Genomic DNA, 20,998 nt, shown 5'->3' with positions numbered 1-20,998 from the left:
AATAAAAAGTCCTGATCTGTTTTGTTGCGAACTTGGTGTTTGTAAAGTTAATAAAAAATTATAAAATGTTAAGAGGTGAAAATATTGCACGGTCCCTTGAAAGAAATGGTAGTGGGTTTTTTTCTCTACTTAAAGTTTAAAATAATGTTTTAAAAACATGCAGGTGTACATGCAGTATACAGACTGAAACATTTTATCAAAGGCCAACCAATAGTGTTGCCAAGTTAACAGGCTGTTTTTTTGAATTGTATCCAATCATTTTAAATTAGGCACTTGGATAACAGCAGCCTATTAAATTTAAATTTGATGTTTTGGTAACCTGAGAACCAATCCTATTGTGGGGATGTTCGTACATCATCAGGAGTATAAGAGACGGTGGGGGGGGGGGGGCGGGGGGGGCGGGTGGCAGTGACACAAATTGGAGAACAGCACAACTTTAGACAGAGAGAGAGAGCAACTGCTCTCTGTCATAGCTCATTCATGTCTTAAAAGAAAACCTCATCTTGATAGTGAAGAAAGCAGAAGAAGACAAGGATTCCAGACAGAAGAAAGAAGACAGGAGATTTCAGAAGACAATAAACCTGGTTGTAATTTTGAGAGTGACTAAAAAATTTTATTTTTTGTTAATAAGTGGGAATTGTATTTATCCAAACAGCATTCCATTAGAATCACGTTTTATTTGGTTGTTAATAGTTTAGTTAACCTGTTCACTTGAGTTTGATAAATAAAGTATTACTTGTTGATTTTAAAGAGAGTGTCAGAGAGTTATTTTGATTTAACACTGAAAGTTGCTGAAGAGCAGATCGTACTACTTCACACACACTTTTAACAGTTTATGAGGTGAAATATTCCTCTTTGAGTGGTTAGGTGTTAGTTCTCAGAGGGGGGATCAACCCCCGCTTCATAACAGTATGTACACAATCCTCAGAGGTGGCAGCACAATTGTGAAAAGGTAGTTAAAAATCAAAGAAGATTTTTGGTCTCATTAATTGAGGCACAAAGTATAAAAGCGAGGAAGTAAACTTTATACAACATTGTTCAGGCTCCAGCTGGAGTATTGGGTTCAATTCTGGGCACCACACTTTAAAAGGACCTCAGAGAGTGTACATGAAATGATATGCTACAATGGTACCAGGGATGAAGGACTTCAGTTATGTGGAACGACTGAAAAGGCTGAAGATGTTCTCCCATAAGCAGAGTACATTAAGGCAAAATTTTGTAAAGGGCTTCATATTTGTGAACGGCTTTGACAGAATAAGCAAGGAGAAACCTTCTCCAGTCACAGACTGATCAGTGATCACAGGACACAGATTTAAGATATTTAAGAAAAGAACCAGAAGTGACATGAAAAAAAAATCTTCATACACAGTGAGTTGTTGTGATCTGAGGAGCACTTGGTGGAAGAGTGGGGGAAACAGATTCAGTGATAACAATCAAAAGGTTGTGAATATAACCCAATCCATCAAGCCTCCCATCTATTGATGCTGTCTACATTTCCTGCTGCCTCAGGAAAGCAGCCAGTGTAATTAAGGACCCCACGCATCCTGTACATTTTTTATTCCACCTTCTTCTATCAGGAAAAAAATACAAAAGTCTGAGGTCACGTACCAACCGACTCAAGAACAGCTTCTTCCTGCTGCCATCAGACTTTTGAATGGTCCTACCTCACATTAAGTTGATCTTTCTCTACACCCTCACTATGACAGTAACACTACATTCTGCACTCTCTGTTTTCCTTCTCTATGAATGGTATGCTTTGTCTGTATAGCACGCACTGTATACTAATACATGTGACAATAATAAATTAAATCAAAGCATCATCTAAAAAGCAAGTGATTTTCTTGCTTCAGGGAACAACACACTGGGTGAGATTTTCCAGCCACGCTCATCCTGAAATCGGAAAATCCTGTCCAATCTTTGCGTGGTGCATCCTTCGATTGCTCTGATTCCGATGGCATTACAGAATGGGAAAATTTGCCCCTCTGGACTCTCATGTTTCTCCCTTTCCAACATGTGATTGTGATAAAAGCAAACTACCGCAGATGCTGGAGTCTGATACCAAAACAGGAAATGCTGGAAAATCTCAGTCCGATCTGCCAGCATCTGTGGAGAGATCAGAGGACAACGTTTTGAGTCAGGATGACCCTTGGCCAGAGCTGCTGTGAACCTGCTGTGTTGCCTTCAGTATTTTCTGCTACGTTTTAGACTTTTAATTCAGTCCTTTGCCTACTGAATACGTGACACTGCCAATGGTGAAGCCAGATGTCAATGTGCATACGTATTTACCATAGGGTATATGGAGCAAAAAGTTTCAAAAGTCCTTGAAGTCATATGCACAAGTCAGCCGTTCTTAATGCAATTTTATATATATATGTAATAGAATTGAGCAGTTTCTGTTCCCACTCAATATGTGTTTGCAAAGAGAAATGGGCGGTTTCGAAAACCTTGAATGGAAAAGGGCGTAAACAGAAAATTGATTGCAGAAACGCCCTGTGAATGAATGGGGCTGATCTCTGACACATCAGCGCTTAGCAGGCGGGGCTGGCCGGGGGCGTGGATTTTCGCCTTCTGGGACTGCGCACGCGCGGCCACGCAAAGTCCGTCGGGAGTTGTAGTCTCAGCATGGGGACTGCGGGTTGGGAAGGTGGCGGGAGAGACTACAGTTCCCACAGTGCCGTGCGGGGGCAGGAGGAAGTGCGCGCAAGCGCACCGACGCCCCCGGGAGTCCCGGGCGTGTGGGTTTCTTGACTTTGGAATTTGGAAGCTCGCGACGTTCGATTGGAACGCGGTGCTGGCGGCCGCGGAAAATGATACACGCGGAGCTGCCTTTGGAGTTGGATTGTCCGGAGTCGGTGCAAGGCGCTGTTCTTTCCCCGGAGTCGCTGCTCTCTGCCCGGACTCGCTGCAAGGCGCTGCTCCTCTCTGCCCGGACTTGCTGCAAGGCGCTGCTCTCTGCCCGGAGTCGCTGCAAGGCGCTGCTCTCTGCCCGCAGTCAGCACTGAACACTCTCTCCTCTCGCAATCCCTCCCCTCCTCTGCTTTCGCCATGCTGCTGGCCCCTTGCCTGAGGAGGGCTCTGCGACCTTCCTTGAGCCTGGCTGTCAGCCGGGTCTCCGGGGCGAGAAGCGAGGGACCCGGCTTCCTCCCGCGCCGCCTCGGCACCCACTCGGCCAAGGATCCGGTGGAGCCGCTCAACACGGCGCAGGGCGCCCGTGACTTCGTGTACAGCCTGCACCCCAAGGAGAGGAAGACCCTGCTGCAGGAGCTCCAGAGGTTCGAGTCTATGGCAATAGCACAAGGTAAGAGGAGAGAGGGGACCCCGGGAGCTCGAGGGAATATGGACTGGGCACTGTGGAGTTAATGAATCACTGGCTGGAAAGGGAGAAATAGTGATGGGACACTCACTGGAAAGAAAGAATTTAGTGTGTGAGAGAGAAGAAAAGAGTGTGTGTATAGAGAAATATTGAGAGAGTGAAAAAGAGACTTAGTGATGGGATACAGACTGGAGAAAGAGAGAGAGAGACAGACTTAGTGATGGGACACAGAAAGAATTAGTGTGTGAGAGAGAGTGTGTGTAAAGAGAAATGGTGATAGACACAGACTGGAGAGAGAAATAGTGAGAAAGAGACTTAATGATGGGACACAGATTGGAGAGATAGAAAAATCGTGATGGGTTACAAACTGGAGAAAGAGGGATTGAGAAAGATTTAGTGATGGGACACAGACTGGAGTTAGAGAATCAGTGATGGGACACAGACTGACAGGCATGGCTGTACATAGGACGGAGAGAGGAGAACTTGTGTCCGATCGGAGGGTGCTGGTCGAGCATCCCAGATGTTAATATGAGCCCACATGGCTGAAGGATAGATACAGGAGTGAGTTAGGGAAGGGAATGGAGCCACACAGTTACTCAGACGGGGCAAAGTGGGCGAATCGCGCTGCAGGTGCTGTTGTAGGGGGTTATTATTGAATGTACTACACACGATCCGTGTCAAATCATGCATTAAATCCGGTTACTGAAGATTTAATCTGTCTTTATTCTGTACCATCAACTTTTTACACTCTTTCTTCCTGTATCTCCTCCGTTTAGATCTGAATGAAATACCTATAGCTCTGAAGTCAGGGTTAGAGAGAGCTCGGAATAGAGTAGGAGATGGTCACTGTGATTTGATGTAGAGTTCCAGTAGTAACGAGGAGTGACATGTGTAAATTGTATTGGCTATTTTGGTCCCCTGTTTGATAAAATTGCATCGGGATCAGTGCTGTTTTAAACCACGGCCATTATTAACACTGTTAAAAATTCTCTCTCATACACACTGCCTCTGTGTACCAGACTTTGGCACTTCATGCAGACTTACCGAGGAGTTTCTTTCGGATTTTCTGAATAAAAAGGGTGTCTTTGTTCGTTTGCTGGGGGTTGAGAAATAGGGTAACTCGTGTTTATCTCAATCAGTGAATGTGTTTGAAACCCAAAGGCTCTGTCTCAGCCAGTTGAAACAACCAGCTAGTTTCCCCATCGGTTTCTTTTTTGCCCCTTTCCCTGGTTTAGACTTCTTGTGTGGGAAATGTTGGGACAGTGGATGAAGCACATGGGGGGAGGTAAGTTTCACTGTGTGTCCATGCCTCTGATGGTGGTTTGATCTCTAACTGGTGTAATCCTTTTTGAATATGTAGTGTAGAGATCGGCTTTTTATTTTGGGATAATCACTGAATTAGTGGAATTAAATAGAGAAATGAGGGGATTGATAGAGATGGATTTTTATTTCTCTTGTCATTGTAAGTTAGGTTTGCCTGGAGGGGGTGGGAGGGTGACTGGAAAATGTTACAACATTGTTTAATGAACCCCACTTCTCCTCAAAACCTGGCTAATACATGTCGCTTTGTGTGAGGGGAATGACTAGTTAGCCAGTTGGGTCTGACTCATGGAACGTGAGACACATCAGCATGATTTAGGTCATCAGATGCTGAACTATTTATTTGCATTAAAACCGGGGACACTTGTCTGGCGGAGGGAACAGACTCTGCTGTGTTGCCCCAGGGGGGTGGGAGGGGGAACACTCTGCTGTGTAGGCAGGAGGAGGTTAGCTGTGGGGTGAGGGGGTACTCTGTGCTGGCAGGAAAGGGTTAACCGTTGCTTGGACACCGTTCTGCTTCTGTGGTTGGACAGTGAAATCGATGGAAGTGCAGCGCTTCCAGCAGCTTCAGAGCCTCTTATTGAATAAAAAACTGCATCTGTTTACTTGGAGCATGGAGGGTAGACAGAGTGGAAAACTGTGGATTAGTACTGCCTTCACTTCACCTTCCCCAGCGCAGGCAGAAAGCAACACAAAACATTTGCCTCCTGTCCTGACAGTGTCTGTGATCATTGCCACATGGTCTCTTTACGTGATTCAAGATTGCCTCTTTGAGGTCTTTTGATGCTGTGTGTGTTAGAGAGAGTGCTATTCCTGGAAGGTGAAATTCAGTTAAGCTAATGATTACTGGCTATATGTTGGGGAGAATATGCCAAATATTTTCAATGTTCCCCTTGTTAAAAGACTTTGCACATACCTGAGTTAAATGCTCACCATCGCATTTGATGAAAATCCTGGTGACAGTCAGTGACCCTTGATTAAGTCAGTGCTTTTGATTATAGCTCTCTGTCAAAGGTTAATGAGTATCCCTATCTATTTCAGATTGAGACCTGACAATGTCCATCACATGACTGCAGTTGGTTTTAATCTACTGTGCTGTTAGAGTAACAGAATATAAATACAATTCCAGCAGTACATTTTTCCTGTTTATTTGTAAATTGAGACTTAAACCCAAATGTGCCCATGCTGTTTTGTCAATTCTAAGGGTGCATGGTGTGACAAATCTACCACTGGAGCCTTGTTGAAAAATATCTGGAGAATGAGTGTTGTTTGGTGACTGTCAGGCTATAGGAACCAGAGTGAGCATTCCCCTTCACTGGAGCACCAGGGAAAGCCTCCTTTTCTAAGATGACAAGTTCACCAAGGTGTGTGTGTGTCTCCTGCCATCATAAAGTAAAAAGTTACTTGCTGTGCTTGCTCCTGATGTGAGTTTTGGGAGGTGATTACTTTAAGTTACATAGAGGACATTTCGATTTGGGAGAAAATTTTCATCTTGGGAGCAACAGCACAATTAAGTATTCATTAACACTTCCTTGCAGTTATTGACCTCTTAACCCTGTCATATTTGAAGTGGGACTGGTGGATTCTCAAACATGCTCAGCGCTTCAGTGTTAATTTCAGTTTTGTGGGGGATTTGGTGTGTATTGATTCCTTTGTATGGTAAGGCGATTTTGACCTTTGCCGTGAGCAAGTCATTGTCTTGTGATGTACTGTGTGGCTCCCTGATGAAACTGTGTTGGTTATCTTTAATTGCTGCTCACTCTAATCTTCATGCAGGACCTGTTGTGGTTGTCCATTGAGTTGTTGGAACCAGTGCGCTGCTTTTTGTTTTCAAACAGCTGTTTGTTCTCTTTTTAAAATTAAGCTCCTGAATTTTCTTTGGCGTACATCTGTGGCTGTAAATTCTAATCAGTGTATTAAAACCTGGATGGCATCTGTTTGAGGAAATTAAAGTTCTATTACATAGTGAATTTATTGTGCAGTCTCCCTGCCCCATTTCATTATAGATTAAAATTCACGCATTAACGGTAGAATAATATGGATCTGACAGATCAAATATGGTTGCACCATAATTTTTTTATTTTTTGAGGTACACAGTGTCTTTAAGCATTAGACATGCAGAAAAATAAATGCAATTACTCCACTTTTCTTTCCTGAATAAAGATGTAGCATTTGATGACCTTTTTGGTTGTTGCTCTCTCTACATATTATTAAGGAAAGCTTTTTAGGCTTTAAGTCATAAGAAATAGGAACAGGAATTGGCCACTTGAACCTTCTCCATCATCAATAATACTATGGCTGATCTGGGTGTAGCCATATCACTACTTTTTTCCCTGCCCCCACCCCCTCCCTCCACTCCCATAATCGTAGTCTCCTTGTCAGTCAGATTCAACCCTGGCCATTGTCAGTGACCTTAGCCTCCGTGGCTCACGCGGAAAGAGACTTGCAAACACTGACAACCCTCTGAGAGAGAAAATCTTTCTCATCTCCTCGTCTTTGTCCGTCTGTTTAGTTATGGCATGGCAAGTAATAAAATAAATTTTAAAATGAGCGAGTTCAGAACAAACCCACAGGTGCCAACCATTCTGACCTGTTGTTCCAGTCCCTACCTTGGGTGTCTTGACTGTTTTTCATATTGTGACAACAAAAAGAAATCGACGAGCAGCGATCAAATAAAGTATATCCTATAACTGCAGAAGCTAAACAGCACGTGTTGGATAAATTGTGTCCTCATGCATTATCCCTAAAACATCCAGGGAATGAACAATTTCAGCTATTTCTAACTACAGTACAAATCTACAAGCCACTTGTAAATTGAAAACATGAGAAATTAAACCAAATTCTGGTTGTATGTATGTATGCATGATCATGTTATATTGCTTTATTCCAACTGCACAGTTTTATTTGAATAATACTCCCAAGTGTAGCTGCTGCACTTTCTCTTAATAGAACTGAACTGATACCTCATCATTTAAAATGAATGTTGTCTTCAAAATAACATGCCCCAATTAGTGTAAAACAGTCATCCTTGACTTGTTGTCCATGCATTAAATTTTTCATTTTTGAGAGTAATTATTCTGTATGTCTTTGTGGGAAGATGCCAAAAGCTTTCATGTATTTGTCCTCCATGTGTGCTACATTGCAGAGTAACTCCTTGTGGATTAAACATTCAGATGTTTGAGAGATGTGTAAATGTAGACACTGATATGCATCAGTTCTTTTGCACAGCTTTCCTGTGAAAGCCATGAATTTTTTTTATATAGGTTTCCAATCCAGCCGAAACAACCAAAATGAGCGTAAGGGACTCTTGACTAGTGAGGGTGCAGGTTCACACAGTACAGAACACCGTGATTTCTGAGTTGGTACAAAGGTGAAAGAAATTCACTCAGAGAAACAGTATGATAGACCGTAAGGGAAATTCAAAAATCCCTACTAGTTCAGTTTGGGAACCTCCCCTATGATTAAATTGAGACATTCCTGTCCAGAAAAAGAGAGGGGGACATGGGTATCACTGGCTGGCCAGCATTTATTGCCCATCCCTGGTTGCATATGGAGGGCAGTTGAGAGTCAGCCACATTGCTGTGGCTCTGGAGCCAGAGGTAGGCCAGACTAGGTAAGGACAGCAGATTTCCTTCCCTAAAGGACATTAGTGAACCCGGTGGGTTTTTCCAACAATCGACAATGTTTTCATCGTCATTAGTGGATTTTTAATTCCAGACATATTGAATTCAAATTCCACCACCTGCAATGGCGGGATTTGAACCCGGGTCCCCAGAACATTAGCTGACTTTCTGGATTAATAGTTTAGTGATAATTCCATTAGGTTTCCCAGTGGTATGACTGAAGCTGAGAACTGCAAAGCATCCGTTTCCCAGCAACAGCATGACTAATTTTTCATTCTTGGGATTGAGTTACGACTGGAATTATAACCCATCTCGACCTAGTTTGCTTGAGAAGGTGTATTGAAGGTACTCCCAGCGTTACAGGAAGAGTCCCATTGTCAGTCACTGGGTTAAAATCCTGGAGCAGCAATATATGACCTAATTAAGATGGTGTGTGACAATGAGGCAGTGGCGTTCCTAACTACCCCCTGCCCTTGTCCACTCTGGCGGAAGTGTCAGTCTGGGAACTGATATCAAATAATATTTGGAGACTTGTTGTAGTGCATCCTGCAGATGGTATATTTGTGGCCATGGTGCCCTGGTAGTGGAGAAAGTGGATGTTTAAGCTGGTGAATGGGATGGTCAGGTAAGTGGAGAGCTTTTGTCCAGTTAATGTGGAGCTTGTCACATGTTCTTGCACTTACACCTATCCAAGCGTATGGACAGTATTCCGTTACACTTCTAAATTGTAGTTTGTAGATGGTGAAGTTGACTTGTGGAACCATTCATCTTGGACTATCCAACCTTTAACCTGCTCGACTCATCATGGTATTTATAAGGCTGGTCTAGTTACGCTTCTGGTCAGTGGAGAACCCAGGTTGTTAACAGTGAGGAATTTAACAATGCTCAGAATATTGAATAATAAGGCATATAGTTAGACTTTCTCCAGTTTGAAATGGTCACAACTTGCACTTGTGTGGCATAAATATTACCATTCACTATCAGTCCAAGCCTTAATGTTGTCTAGGTCTTGCTGCATGCAGGTATGAACTGCTGTGTATTCTGAGGAGCTGTGAATGGAACTGAATACTGCAGAGTATCAGCAGAAATCCCCGCTTCTGACCTTGTGATTAGAAGAGCATTAATGAAGCAGCTGAAAATAGCTGGGCCTAAGATTCTTCCCTGAGGAACCTTTGAGAGGGTGAGATGATTAGCCTGCAACACATGTCACAAGTCACGTGTCAGGCACACTGAGGGAGAATTTTGCATGACCAATGCATTTAACCAGTATGTCTTTTGGACTGTGGAAGAAAATTGAAGCACCTGGAGGAAACCCGTGCAGACATGGGGAGAACATGCAGACTCCGCACAAACAGTGCGGAGTCAGCATGATTGAACCTGGGCCCCTGGTGCTGTGAGGCATCAGCGCTAGCCACCGTGCCCCCACCCCCACCCATTTTCCTTTGTGTAATATGACTGAAGGAAATTTCCCCTTAATTCCCAATGACTCCAATTTTGAAAGGGTGCCTTGATGCCACATTTAGTCAAGTGCTGCCTTGCTGTCAAGGCCACTTATCTCACCTCTGGAATTCATGGTTGTCCCACTGAGTCTGAGGTTGAGTGAGTGGGCCTGATATCACCATAGGCCAACTTGTGTTCTCAGTTTGTCAACAAGTATGTCCGATTGAATATTGATAACTCCTTCCTTCATACTCATTTTGAGATACGCTGATGGGGCAGTAATTGACCGATTTGTCCTGATTTTTGTGGGCAAGACATAGCTGGTTAAATTATCATGTTGTTTGGTGGATGTCAGTGATGTAACTGTGTTGGAACAATTTAGCTAGAGGCATTCACAGTGTGAAGAAGACCAATAAAAGACGGCTTACATCATTTTTATTTCAGAAGCTCTCTTGGTTTTATTATTTTAAAAAAAAACTCCTGGCTATTCTCTATTCATTTTACAATTAATCCAAGACGTTGTGGTTCTGTCAGTGCTTATGATAAATGACTGTCAATAAAAACAAATCAGTTTTCAATCCTTTGGGTTTTAGTCCTCCAGTTTCCTCCTCGATTTTAATTGGTGGGCCACTGCTTTAATAGGAAGAAATCACATTGTTGCGGGGGGGGGAAAAAGACTCTTCCACAAATTGCTTTCAAATTTGCGATGTGTCAAAAGTTAATGCGAGATGTGATTTAAAATAATCTTCTGAATGAGGTTACTTGAGCTGCCTGCTAACTGAGCAAGTTTATTTATGGAATAATTGAGCTTTACAGATGAACAATGTTGCATAGAAAATCAGAGCAGGAGGAGGCCATTCGGTCCTTCGAACCTGTTCTGCCATTCATTGTCATAGAATCTACAGTGCAGAAGGAGCCATTTGGCCCATTGAGCCTGCACGAACAACAATCCCAACCAACTACTGTCCTATCCCCATAACCCCACATATTTACCCTCCTGATCCCCCTGACATTAAGGGGGTAAGTTATCATGGCCAATCAACCTAACCTGCACATCTTTCGAGTGTGGGAGGAAACCAGAGCATCTGCAGACTTCACATACAGTGACCCGAATTGAACCCGGGTCCCTGGTGCTGAGAGGCAGCAGTGCTAACCACTGTGCTATCGTGCCACCTTATCATGGCTGATCATCTCTTGCAATAGCCTTCCCCTCCCCACATATTTTTTGATTCCCTTTGCCTCAAGTGCAATATGAGTTGCATGTTCAAAACATTCAGTGTTTTGGCCTCAACTGTGGTAGCAAATTCCACAGGCTGACCACTTTCTGGGTGAAGAAATTTGTCCTCATCTCTGTCCTAACCAGTCTATCCTGTATTCTCAGACTGTGGCCCCTGGTTCTGGACATGCCAACCATCGGGAACATCCTTCTTGCATCTACCCTGTCCAGTCCTATTAGACTTTTATAGATTTCTATGAAACAACACCCCGCCCTCCCCATTCTTCTGAACTCCAGCGATAACAATCGTAATCGACTCGACCTCCTCGTGTCAGTCATTCCATCCCAGCAATCGGTCTGAGCACTGGTCCATGTTTGTAGCTTGGGAAGCAGGAATATCCTGGACATAGGAGCTACAATCACTGAGAGCCTCCGCTCCTGAAAACGCTGTCTGACCTCTGCTGGCAGTGCATGTCTGAACCTGCCCTCTGCAGTTGAATAGCCTGCCAACTTTGCTGGATGAAGTTTACACGTGCAACAGTGGCTACTTGGAACAAGTACCAGAGAGCGACGGTTGTCGTGAGGTGTCTGCACCTTGGCAAATAGGAAGTTTCAGGGAGGAGCAGAACAGGAGCACCAGTTCATCCAACTTGGATGCAGCAAGCTCACCAACTGTCGAATCCGAAAATGCAGCAGTTGTAACCAAAAATTGAGCGAGGTAGAAATCTGTACAGGATTGTTCATTGTGAGTCATTGGAGGTAGTGCAGCACCAAGTCGAGGTACGAAGGATGCAATCTGGAAATAAGGAAATCAGATCAGCCATGATCTTATTGAATGGCGGGGCAGGCTCGAAGGGCTGGATGGCCTACTCCTCTCCTATTTCTTATGTTCTTAGGTTGTGTATCAAGGCAGTTTTCTGGGTCACGGCTAATGAATCAGTTGGTGTTTGTTGACAGTGAGAAAAGGAGGCATGTGAAAAGATAAAAGCCAAGAGTCTTGTCAGCCTTGGAAAATGATAAAAGGTGCTTTGTGACACTCTGGGACATCTCTCTGCAAATTGAATCAAATCGAAAGACTCTATTTACAGCTTCTTGTCTCCTATTTCCATTTGATTTGTGTGCACTAGAAAACACTTGGGTTGAGTGAGCACTACCTCCTGAGCTCTATGAAGATGCGCTTTGTGGCATGAAAGATGCTACATTTCCTTTTGTAAAATTAGCAAAGGAAATGTCTTAGTGTGGCAATGGTATTGACTATAGGAGAACTGCAGGAATAAATTCTCACTGCTGCAGGACAAGATAAGCCTGTGCATCCCAGAGAAACAACAAGAAGTTAATGCAGAGTGAAGCCTCAATGGCAAAATAAGGGCGTTTGTAGAAATACCAACCAGAGGTACTTCATTGTATAAATTTCAATTGTGAAGAAGGCCAGAACCATTATGAAAAGATAAAGCTGGTTTACATTAGGTAAATGGTGATGACACCTGATGAAATAGGTTGGGAGATGGTCAGTCGGTGGCTATTCATGCAATAATGCTTAGAGACATATGCGGAGAAAATGGTTACATTTGAGCACATGAAAGCAAACATTAGGATGTTCATGAATAATGGAGCATTAGGAAAAAGCCGTCTGAATTGAAGGTTGATGTGGTGGAAGTATTAGAGTCATAGAGTAATAAGATCATAAGACATAGGAGCAGAATTAGGCCACGCAGTTCACTGTGGCTGCTCCACCATTCAATTATGGCTGATATTTTTCTCATCCAATTCTCCTGCCTTTTCCCCATAACCCCTGATCCCCTTATTAATCAAGAGCCTATCTATCTTTGTTTTAAAAACACTCAATCACCCGGCCTCCACAGCCTTCTGCAGCAAAGAGTTCCACAGATTCACCACTGTCTGGCTGAAGAAATCCTCCTGTTTTAAACGGTCGTCCCTTCAACCTGTGGTTGTGCCCCCTGGTTCTAGTTTTTCCTACTAGTGGAAACATCCTCTCCACGTCCACTCTATCCAGGCCTCACGGTATTCTGTAAGTTTCAATAAGATCCCCCCCCCCCTCATCCGTCTAAACTCCAATGAGTACAGACCCAAAGTCCTCAACCATCCCTCGTGCGTAAAGCTCCTCATTCCAGGGATCATTCTTGTGAGCAGCCTGTGGACCGTTTCCAAGGCCAGCAAATCCTTCCTTGGATATGGGGCCTAAAACCGCTCACAATACTCCAAGTGGGGTCTGACCAGAGCCTTATACAGCCACAGAAGTATATCCCTGCTCTTGTATTCGAGTCCTCTCGACATGAAGGCAAATGCAATGTTGGCATTCTTGACTGCTGCCTGAACCTGCACATTAACCTGAAGAGGTTTACAGCATGGAAACAACAGGCCCTTTGGTCAAACTTGTCCATGCCTCCCAGTTTTTACCATTAGGCTCGTCCATATCTCTCTATACCCGTGTAACTGTCCAAATGCTTTTTCATAAAAGCCCTACAGTGCAGAAAGAGACCATCTGGCCCATCGAGTCTGCACTGACCGCAATCCCGCCCAGTCCCTACCCCCATATCCCTACACACTCACCCTCTAATCCCTCTAACCTACGCATCTCAGGACACTAAGGGGCAATTTTAGCATGATCAATCCAACCTAACCCGCACATCTTTGGACTGTGGGAGGAAACTGAAGCACCTGGAGGATACCCATGCAGACATGAGGAGAATGTGCAAACTGCACACACAGTGACCTGAGCCGGGAGTCGAACCCAGGACCCTGGAGCTGTGAAGCAGCAGTGCTAACCGCTGTGCCACCCCAAACAAAAGACAAAATTGTAAAATTTTTAAGTGACAAAATTGTACCCACCCCAGAGTAATTAATTTAAATGATGTTTAGTGAGGAGCATTCAGAAGGAATAGGTAAAGCTGGTCGGGTCCCAGTTGACCATAGGCTGGTGGTGATTTTTAACCTGGCGATCACCATACCTGGGGTAAGGGGCAAGGTTGAGAAAGCGTGGCCTTCATGAGTAACCTCAGCCGATATGGGAATTGAACCTGCGCTGCTGGTGTCGCTCTGCATCACTAGCCAGTCGTCCAGCTAGGTGAGCTGGCTGACTCCCTACATGTGTGCACAACTGGGTAGAGCAATTGCAAAAAGTAAGCCAAGTGCTTAATCGGTGGGATAGGCTGTTCACGTGTAAAGCTCGGGATTAGTTTCTAATTCAAATTTTCCCCAAAAGCAAAATAAGATACAAGTGTTTAAATGTTGATTGAATTAGAAAGCCCATTATGTTCAAACATTCGGACTCAATTATCACAATGAGAAATTACCTCGGAGAGAAAAATACCTATTGAATGCATTTAATTTGTACATGAGTTAAACAGCGCAGGTACTTAAATGTCCAACATGCGATGTTCACTGTTAAAACATTATTATCCTCACTAAATAAATGATCAGCGTTGAGTTGATACTCTTATGATTACTGCTTGTTATGGCAACTGCAAAAAACACTCTTGAAAATGGATTGTGTTGCTTTGACACCACAAGAGGCACATCACATCCCTTACTTCACCAACTTCCTAGGTTTTACAGCAATTTCCTGATCAATTGCTGATGTATTTATAATGTTTCTGTTCCTATCTATTCACCATTTGATATCAAACTTCTCCACCAGCCAAACCCCGTGTAATTTAGAATTACTGAGTTAGATTTGCTCTTTGGATAACCTGCCTGGTTCCTGGGGTGACATCAGTTTATTATAGGCCTTAGGGCCATTGAAAATCCTGGAATGAAAAGAGCCAGAAGATACAGGAATGGATTTAGGCCATTCGGCCTATCGAGTCTGCTCTGCCATTCAACCATGGCTGATATAATTCTCATCCCCATTCTGTGATCCATCACATTTAGTCCCATTACTGCAGTCTTTGCCCCACACGCCTGCAATTTAGTCCCATTAGTGCACATCCGGGTGTGTTTTGGAATTGTTTAGCAGTTCTCAGCAGCAAACAATTGCAGACACACTGATTTCTGGTTGGCAGCTTGTAATATTGAGAAAAACGTAAGGCATGAATTAATATCATACATTAGGTGGTACAGGGTTGCGATAAACTGAGGCCTTTTCCCCTCTTGCATGTAGTTTTTCAAGCTTTGCAAAAATAGTGAGTTTGTCATTCTAAAACACTCTGCTTGCATGATCACAATATTTAAGGGTTTAGAGATAATGTTATATAATCGAAACAGGTAAGTTGGAACAGAAAAGGTTTGTTTTGATTAGTGCTTTGTGGTTGGTTTGATTATGTAACTTAGAAGCTTTGCAATTTTTTTATCAAGTTGCTTTGTATCAGCCTGACAGAGATCAGTCTGAAAACCTCGATTTCTGAGCAGACTGGAGCAATGTGCAGCAGACAGAGATGTCGGTGTAATAAGCAGAATACTGCAGATGCTGCAATCTGAAAAGAGAACAGAGGATGCTGGAAAATCTCAGTATCTCTGGCAGTGTCTGTAAGGAGAGGAAATAGAATTAACGTTTTGAGTCCTTTAGACTGCTCGTCAGGCAAGCCAGTATGACTTGTGACACTATAGTGGGAGTGCTTAGAGATGGAGCTCAGGGAGGTAACCTGGAAGTGTGTCCTAATCATAACTGTTAGAAAGTACACTGGTTAAAAATTATCCTTAAACCAAAGAATTTCAGATAGCCAGATGTAACTTAAAAATCGACTGCATTATTAAAATAGCTGTGCAGTCATTGTTAGTAAAATTTAATAGTTGTAGGTTTTATACTTAAAACTGTTTAAAATAAATCTTTTAAAAGTAAAGCAAAATAAAACAATGGTGATTTTATATTCTCATTTTACAGGTAAACATTTTGGTATTTGGTGTTTAAAATGCGCTATGCTGTCTTTGATCTCGTACCTCAGGACAATTTTATTTGAAATCTTGGACCATACTATACGTGACCCCAGGGTTCTTTGCTTGCAGGAGGCATCTGGAATGGAATATACTGTTCCACTCCTGGCTCTATCTGTCACCCTCTTTTTCTTATTATGATGAGTATAACATGGTTTATTTATCTAACCAAAACCCCACCACTATACACGTGTAAATAACAGCGAAGCTCACCTCGCGTTTTAACCAAAATCTTATTTACTATGCTTTTGGTTTAATTTATTTGTTAGTGTCACGAGCAGGCTTACGTAAAGTTACTGTGAAAACCCCCCAGTCATCACATGCCGGTTCCTGGTCAGTTACATTCTACCAGAATGTAACATGGCCAATCCACCTAACCAGCACATCTTTCAGACTGTGGGAGGAATCCAGAACGCATGGAGGAAACCCACACAAAGGGCATGCGTTGTATGGATAAGGCATGGGGAATGTGTAGGTAAAGTCTGAGGCCACTGAGTTGGGCCTTTTCCTGCCTCTGGCAACTCCTCTGCCTCTGCACTATTCCCAGGGGCAATGGGTCTGACTCCAGCTAGTACCACTACCCCCAACACAGGATAAAAATCCAAGGGTTCAGGGCACTTTCCCACAAGTCTTGTTGCAGAGAAATTTTCCGACATTGCAGACTGACTTGGGAGCAGAAAATTGGCTCTCTGCGATCTAAATTTCTGAGATTTGATCCTGCATCTTCAGCGTGTTTTCTTAGTAATGCTGAGGAGTTAACCCCATCTCATCCACTACCTTAAACATTCACTTCTTCCCCAACTGGCACACAGAGTGTATATCATCTTCAGTTCACCAGGACTCCCTTGACAGCACGTTGCAAACCTGTGACCTGTACCACTGAGCATCACCAGACGCATGGCAACACCACCACCTGCAAGTTTACACCCCCCCCCCCCCCCCCCCCCCCCCAAGCCTTCCTCGCTTGGGACTGCCATTCCTTCACTGTCACTGGATCAAAAACCTGGCAGTCCCTCAAGCACTGCAGATAGGGACTGCTGCCATTCAAGAAGATGGCTTGCTAACGCTCTCTGAATCCCAGTTAGGGATGGGCAATAAATACTGGCTTTGCATTCCATGAGCAAATTAAAAAAAATCTTTTGTTATAAGCATTTAATTTCTTGCACCCCCAAGCATCAAATTAACAAGGACATTGTCAAAAACATTATAAAGCATTATTAGAAGTATTTTGTCTGGTACATGTTTAATGTGTCCATCTAAGTTAACTTAAACTATTCATCATGTAGCAGGACATGTATGTGCACTTAACATAAATGGAATGAGGTAGAAGTACAATACTGTGGACGCTGGTTTTCAGCTCTGATGAAGGGTCATTTAGACTCGGAATGCTGGATCCATTCTCTCCCCACAGATGCTGTCAGATCTGAGATTTTTCAGCATTTTCTGTATAAATGTAATGAGCCTTTGCTTCAGAGTCCTGACGTGTGGCATTAGTATTCGTTCTTTGGCAGACGTTATGAGAGTACAATATCATTATGATTGGATCTATCATTTCTCCTGATACCATGGCAACGCACAAGCTGTCAAAACCTAGTTCAAAGGTGCAGAAATTATCGCATGTATTCTCTCAAAAAAGAGTGAGTCAGCTTGTAAAATTGTTGTGCACTTTTCCATCAAATTCAAGTTCTTCCGACTTCTGACCAGAAGGGGGTCAGGCCATAGAGTCATCAAATGAAGTCAGGTACCAACTACTCCTGTACCTCACATTGTGAAATAATCTGTGGTAAGCTATTCAAGCACAACGTGTGATGTAGGCTTCACTTTGCTCCAGGATTTTGCTTCAAAACCTTTGTTGTTCCAGTTGAAGATCAAAATAAATAGGATATATTGATTCCTAAGTATGCTTAAAAGGAGCATATGCTGAAAGCTAGACGGCTAGCATTTCAAACAGCCCCCAAAGTACCTTGTGGTGTTTTGCCGCATTGTAGGGTTGTATAATCTAAGTTGTTTATGCAGTAATTTGAGAGAACTGACTTCTCTCCACAATTTATTGCTTTTTTTGTACATTTTTGTATTTCAGCAGGGGTGTGAATTCATTAGCAACATCCCAGGTAAATCGATGCCCGTAAATTTATCTTAATTGTCCTGGGTTTTATTCTGAAGTAGGTAGCTGGGGAAGCACTTTCATTGGCCATACAATATTCACCTTGTGAGCTTGTGACTTGAGGCCGGCAGAATGCTTTGGGAAAACTTGCTGGGAGAAACCAGCAGCTGCTGACATCCAGATCTGTGATGGAAGTTTCATTCAGACTTCACTTTGCTGGCATTCTCGATGTAAGGTCGGAATGTTTCCGGTTTGTGTTCGTGTTACCTAGCTGACGTGCTGTGTAATACTGAGGCAAGCCCTTCATTTATTTGAATGAGTATTAAAGATACTGTAATACTGTTCATAAACATGTTGGCAGAGTTCTTGATAACGCTGGCCTGTTCTCCTATCTTCATTGGCTCCACAAAAATAAAGCAGATTGATTGGTTTTTCATTTCATTGCTTGTGAAAGGCGGACATGAATCTTTTGCCAAGTTTGACTTGTATACTGCTCCCTACCCTCCAAAGTAATTCATTGTGTGAAGCACTGCAAAATATGTGATATCCAAAGAAGTGCTGTGTTAGTGTAAGGTTTTCTTCTGCACTGGAGTGAACATGACTGCCCTTGCAATCCTTCTTGGGGTCATTTGGAATAGTATCCGATGGATACGTTTCGAAGTGACACAAAGTCTTAAGAGATGGATTTTTACCTGCGGGTTTTGAGTTGTGTTTGTAACACAATAACTGACATACCTAGCCTCGGCCCTCTCAGAAACTTCATTGGTGCCAAGAATACGCACAGACGTGCGCCTTGGAGTAACTTGGAATGTCTGCAGCCAGCAAATATCAGACTAATGCAAGTTGTTGTTGTCAAGAAACCATTGGTGGAAATTCTGGGAATTTCCCAATAGTGTCTGAAGGTTAAAAGTTGTGAATGCCCAATGCATTTAAGGGGGGGATGGGTAAACTTCTACAAGGCTTTACTGATGCAAGTTTGGTGTGGAGAGCCTAAAGCTTGGACAACATTTGCCTCCATGCATTTATGAAAAAGCATTTGGCCAACTTTTGTCCATCATTTAAACCTTAATATTCATTGCTTAAAGGGCCTGGTATCAAATTTGGCGGTGTTAACTGTTACCTCAATGCAAGTTGGAGATGTTGCATTTTTAACATTTACAATTCATTGTAATAAGAAAAATGTGTGACAAATTTAGTTGCTTGCAAATGTAATTATTTTATCTGCATTTAGTAGGCAGATCAGCATGTCTGCATTGGTGATCTCTATAATGCAGCGCACTTCTCCATGTTGCATTAAAAGATAGTGTTCTGTTTTATTTTGAAGTATTTCCTTTTATCCTGGTTTAAGGGAATTGTTGAAATTGATGGGAAGCAGCAACCAGTCCCAACTGAACCCACAGTTTGAACGGATTACGACGACATGGTGGTCAGCACTGCTGCCTCACTGCACCATGTATCTGGGCTCGAGTCCCAGCCTGGGTTACTGTCTGTGCAGAGTCTGTACATTCTCCCCGTGTCTGCGTGGGTTTCCTCCAGGTGCTCCGGTTTCCTCCCACAGCCTGAAAGACGTGCTGTTTAGGTGCATTGGCCATGCTAATTCTCCCTCAGTGTATCCAAACAGGCACCAGAGTGTGGCGACTAGGACATTTTCACAGTAACTTCATTGCAGTGTTAATTTAAGCCTACTTGTGACACTAATAAATAAACTGAAAACTTTAGATTTATCAGTATACCTTATTGATAATGTGGAGAAGTCACCATTGGACCAGAGTGGACACAGTAAGAAGTCACAGTAAATGTCGTCTTCTTAATCACCAGATTAAAGTCCAACATGTTTATTTGGAATGACAAGCTTTCAGAGCACTGCTCCTTCATCAGGTGAGTTACTCATCTGATGAAGGTGTGGCACTCCGAAAGCTCATGATTCCAAATAAACCCATTGGATTTTATTCCGGTGTTGTGAGACTTCTTACTGTGCCCTGCTGATGGCTTAGAGTGGCTTCTGCTTCTGACGACTGAACTGGCATTATTCACTTTTGAAGCTCCTTGATTGGCAGCACTTTGCACCAAACCAGTGCAGATTAAGCAGGATGAGACTGCAGCGCATTGTACAGGTAGTTAACTGCTGTTAAACTGGAGTTTAACCCACCTCTTGCTGTACGAATCATGTCTGTGGAACAGTAGAATTGTTGAAAGCCCATTGATTTCTGTAATTGTGAGCCCAAAGATGTGCGGGTTTGATTGTCCGTGCTATATTGTCCCTTGGTGTCAGAGGGATTAGTAGGGTAAATATGTGGGGATACGTTGATAGGCATTGGTTGGGATTGTTGTTGGTGCAGGCTGTGGGCCGAATGGCTGCCTCCTGCACTGTAGGGATTCTGTAATGACGCTATGCACATCACAGTGCAAGGTATTGGAATACAGTGTCATGCCTTAGTTCCCACAGTATGCATCCTGTCAATTTGCAATGGGGGAGAGGATGGGTGGGTGGGAAATGGCAGGGGACAGTAGTGAGCTGCGTTTCTAAAGTTTGAAAAATGCATTTCTTTTGTACTTGCCGGAAGAAACGGTTAACAAAATGTGGTGCTTGTATTTGAATTTATAGCAAACCCTGGACACCGCTACCCCAGAGCCCAGATTCCTGTAAGCAGGAAGTGGAGGGAACAGGCTGCAGCAGGTGATACAGGTTGCTTTTGTTTGTCGGTACACCTGTTCAAAATCCCAGCAGTTGGCAAGATTTGTTTTGTGCTTTGGCATGCTAACGTGGTGCTAACGTTCCATTCTTAACCTTGTGTTTGCTGATAGTGTTTTTGCAATTCATGGTTTTTTTTCAGTTGCTTCGATGTCACATTGAGCTTTGCAGGGTTGCAGTGACGTGTACAGCAGCTGTTTGGTTTAATTTGTGCATTTCTTTTTGATTTGCTGCCCACTGTACAATAGCGTAGATTGCAGCAAATGTAGCTTTAATGGGCTAGAGTTGTCTTAATTTTATCATTCGTTCGGAAAGAGGCGTATTTCCTCTCCAAAGTGGATTATTTATTTTCAATGGAGTGCGTCATGTTGGGAAATGGTATTGAAAGCTGAGACTTTTA

The 20,998-nt window shown here is 43.1% G+C and overlaps 1 protein-coding gene across 1 annotated transcript in view; it reads left to right on the top strand.

Moving 5' to 3' along the window:
* Positions 1-2,715: 2,715 nt before the first annotated feature.
* tmem65 (transmembrane protein 65) overlaps positions 2,716-20,998 on the top strand; it is a 57,085-nt gene continuing 38,802 nt past the window's right edge. The window contains exon 1 of the mRNA XM_080193830.1: positions 2,716-3,298. Coding sequence (XP_080049956.1) covers positions 3,046-3,298 — 253 coding nt within the window. The 5' untranslated portion in view covers positions 2,716-3,045. The remainder of the gene's footprint in view (positions 3,299-20,998) is intronic.

Source organism: Carcharhinus amblyrhynchos, chromosome 8, assembly GCF_965287045.1.
Source record: "Carcharhinus amblyrhynchos chromosome 8, sCarAmb.v2.hapA, whole genome shotgun sequence".
Classification (NCBI taxonomy): Eukaryota; Metazoa; Chordata; class Chondrichthyes; order Carcharhiniformes; family Carcharhinidae; genus Carcharhinus; species Carcharhinus amblyrhynchos.
The sequence above is the reverse complement of the archived record's forward strand: the minus strand, read 5'-3'. Positions and strand labels throughout refer to the sequence as shown.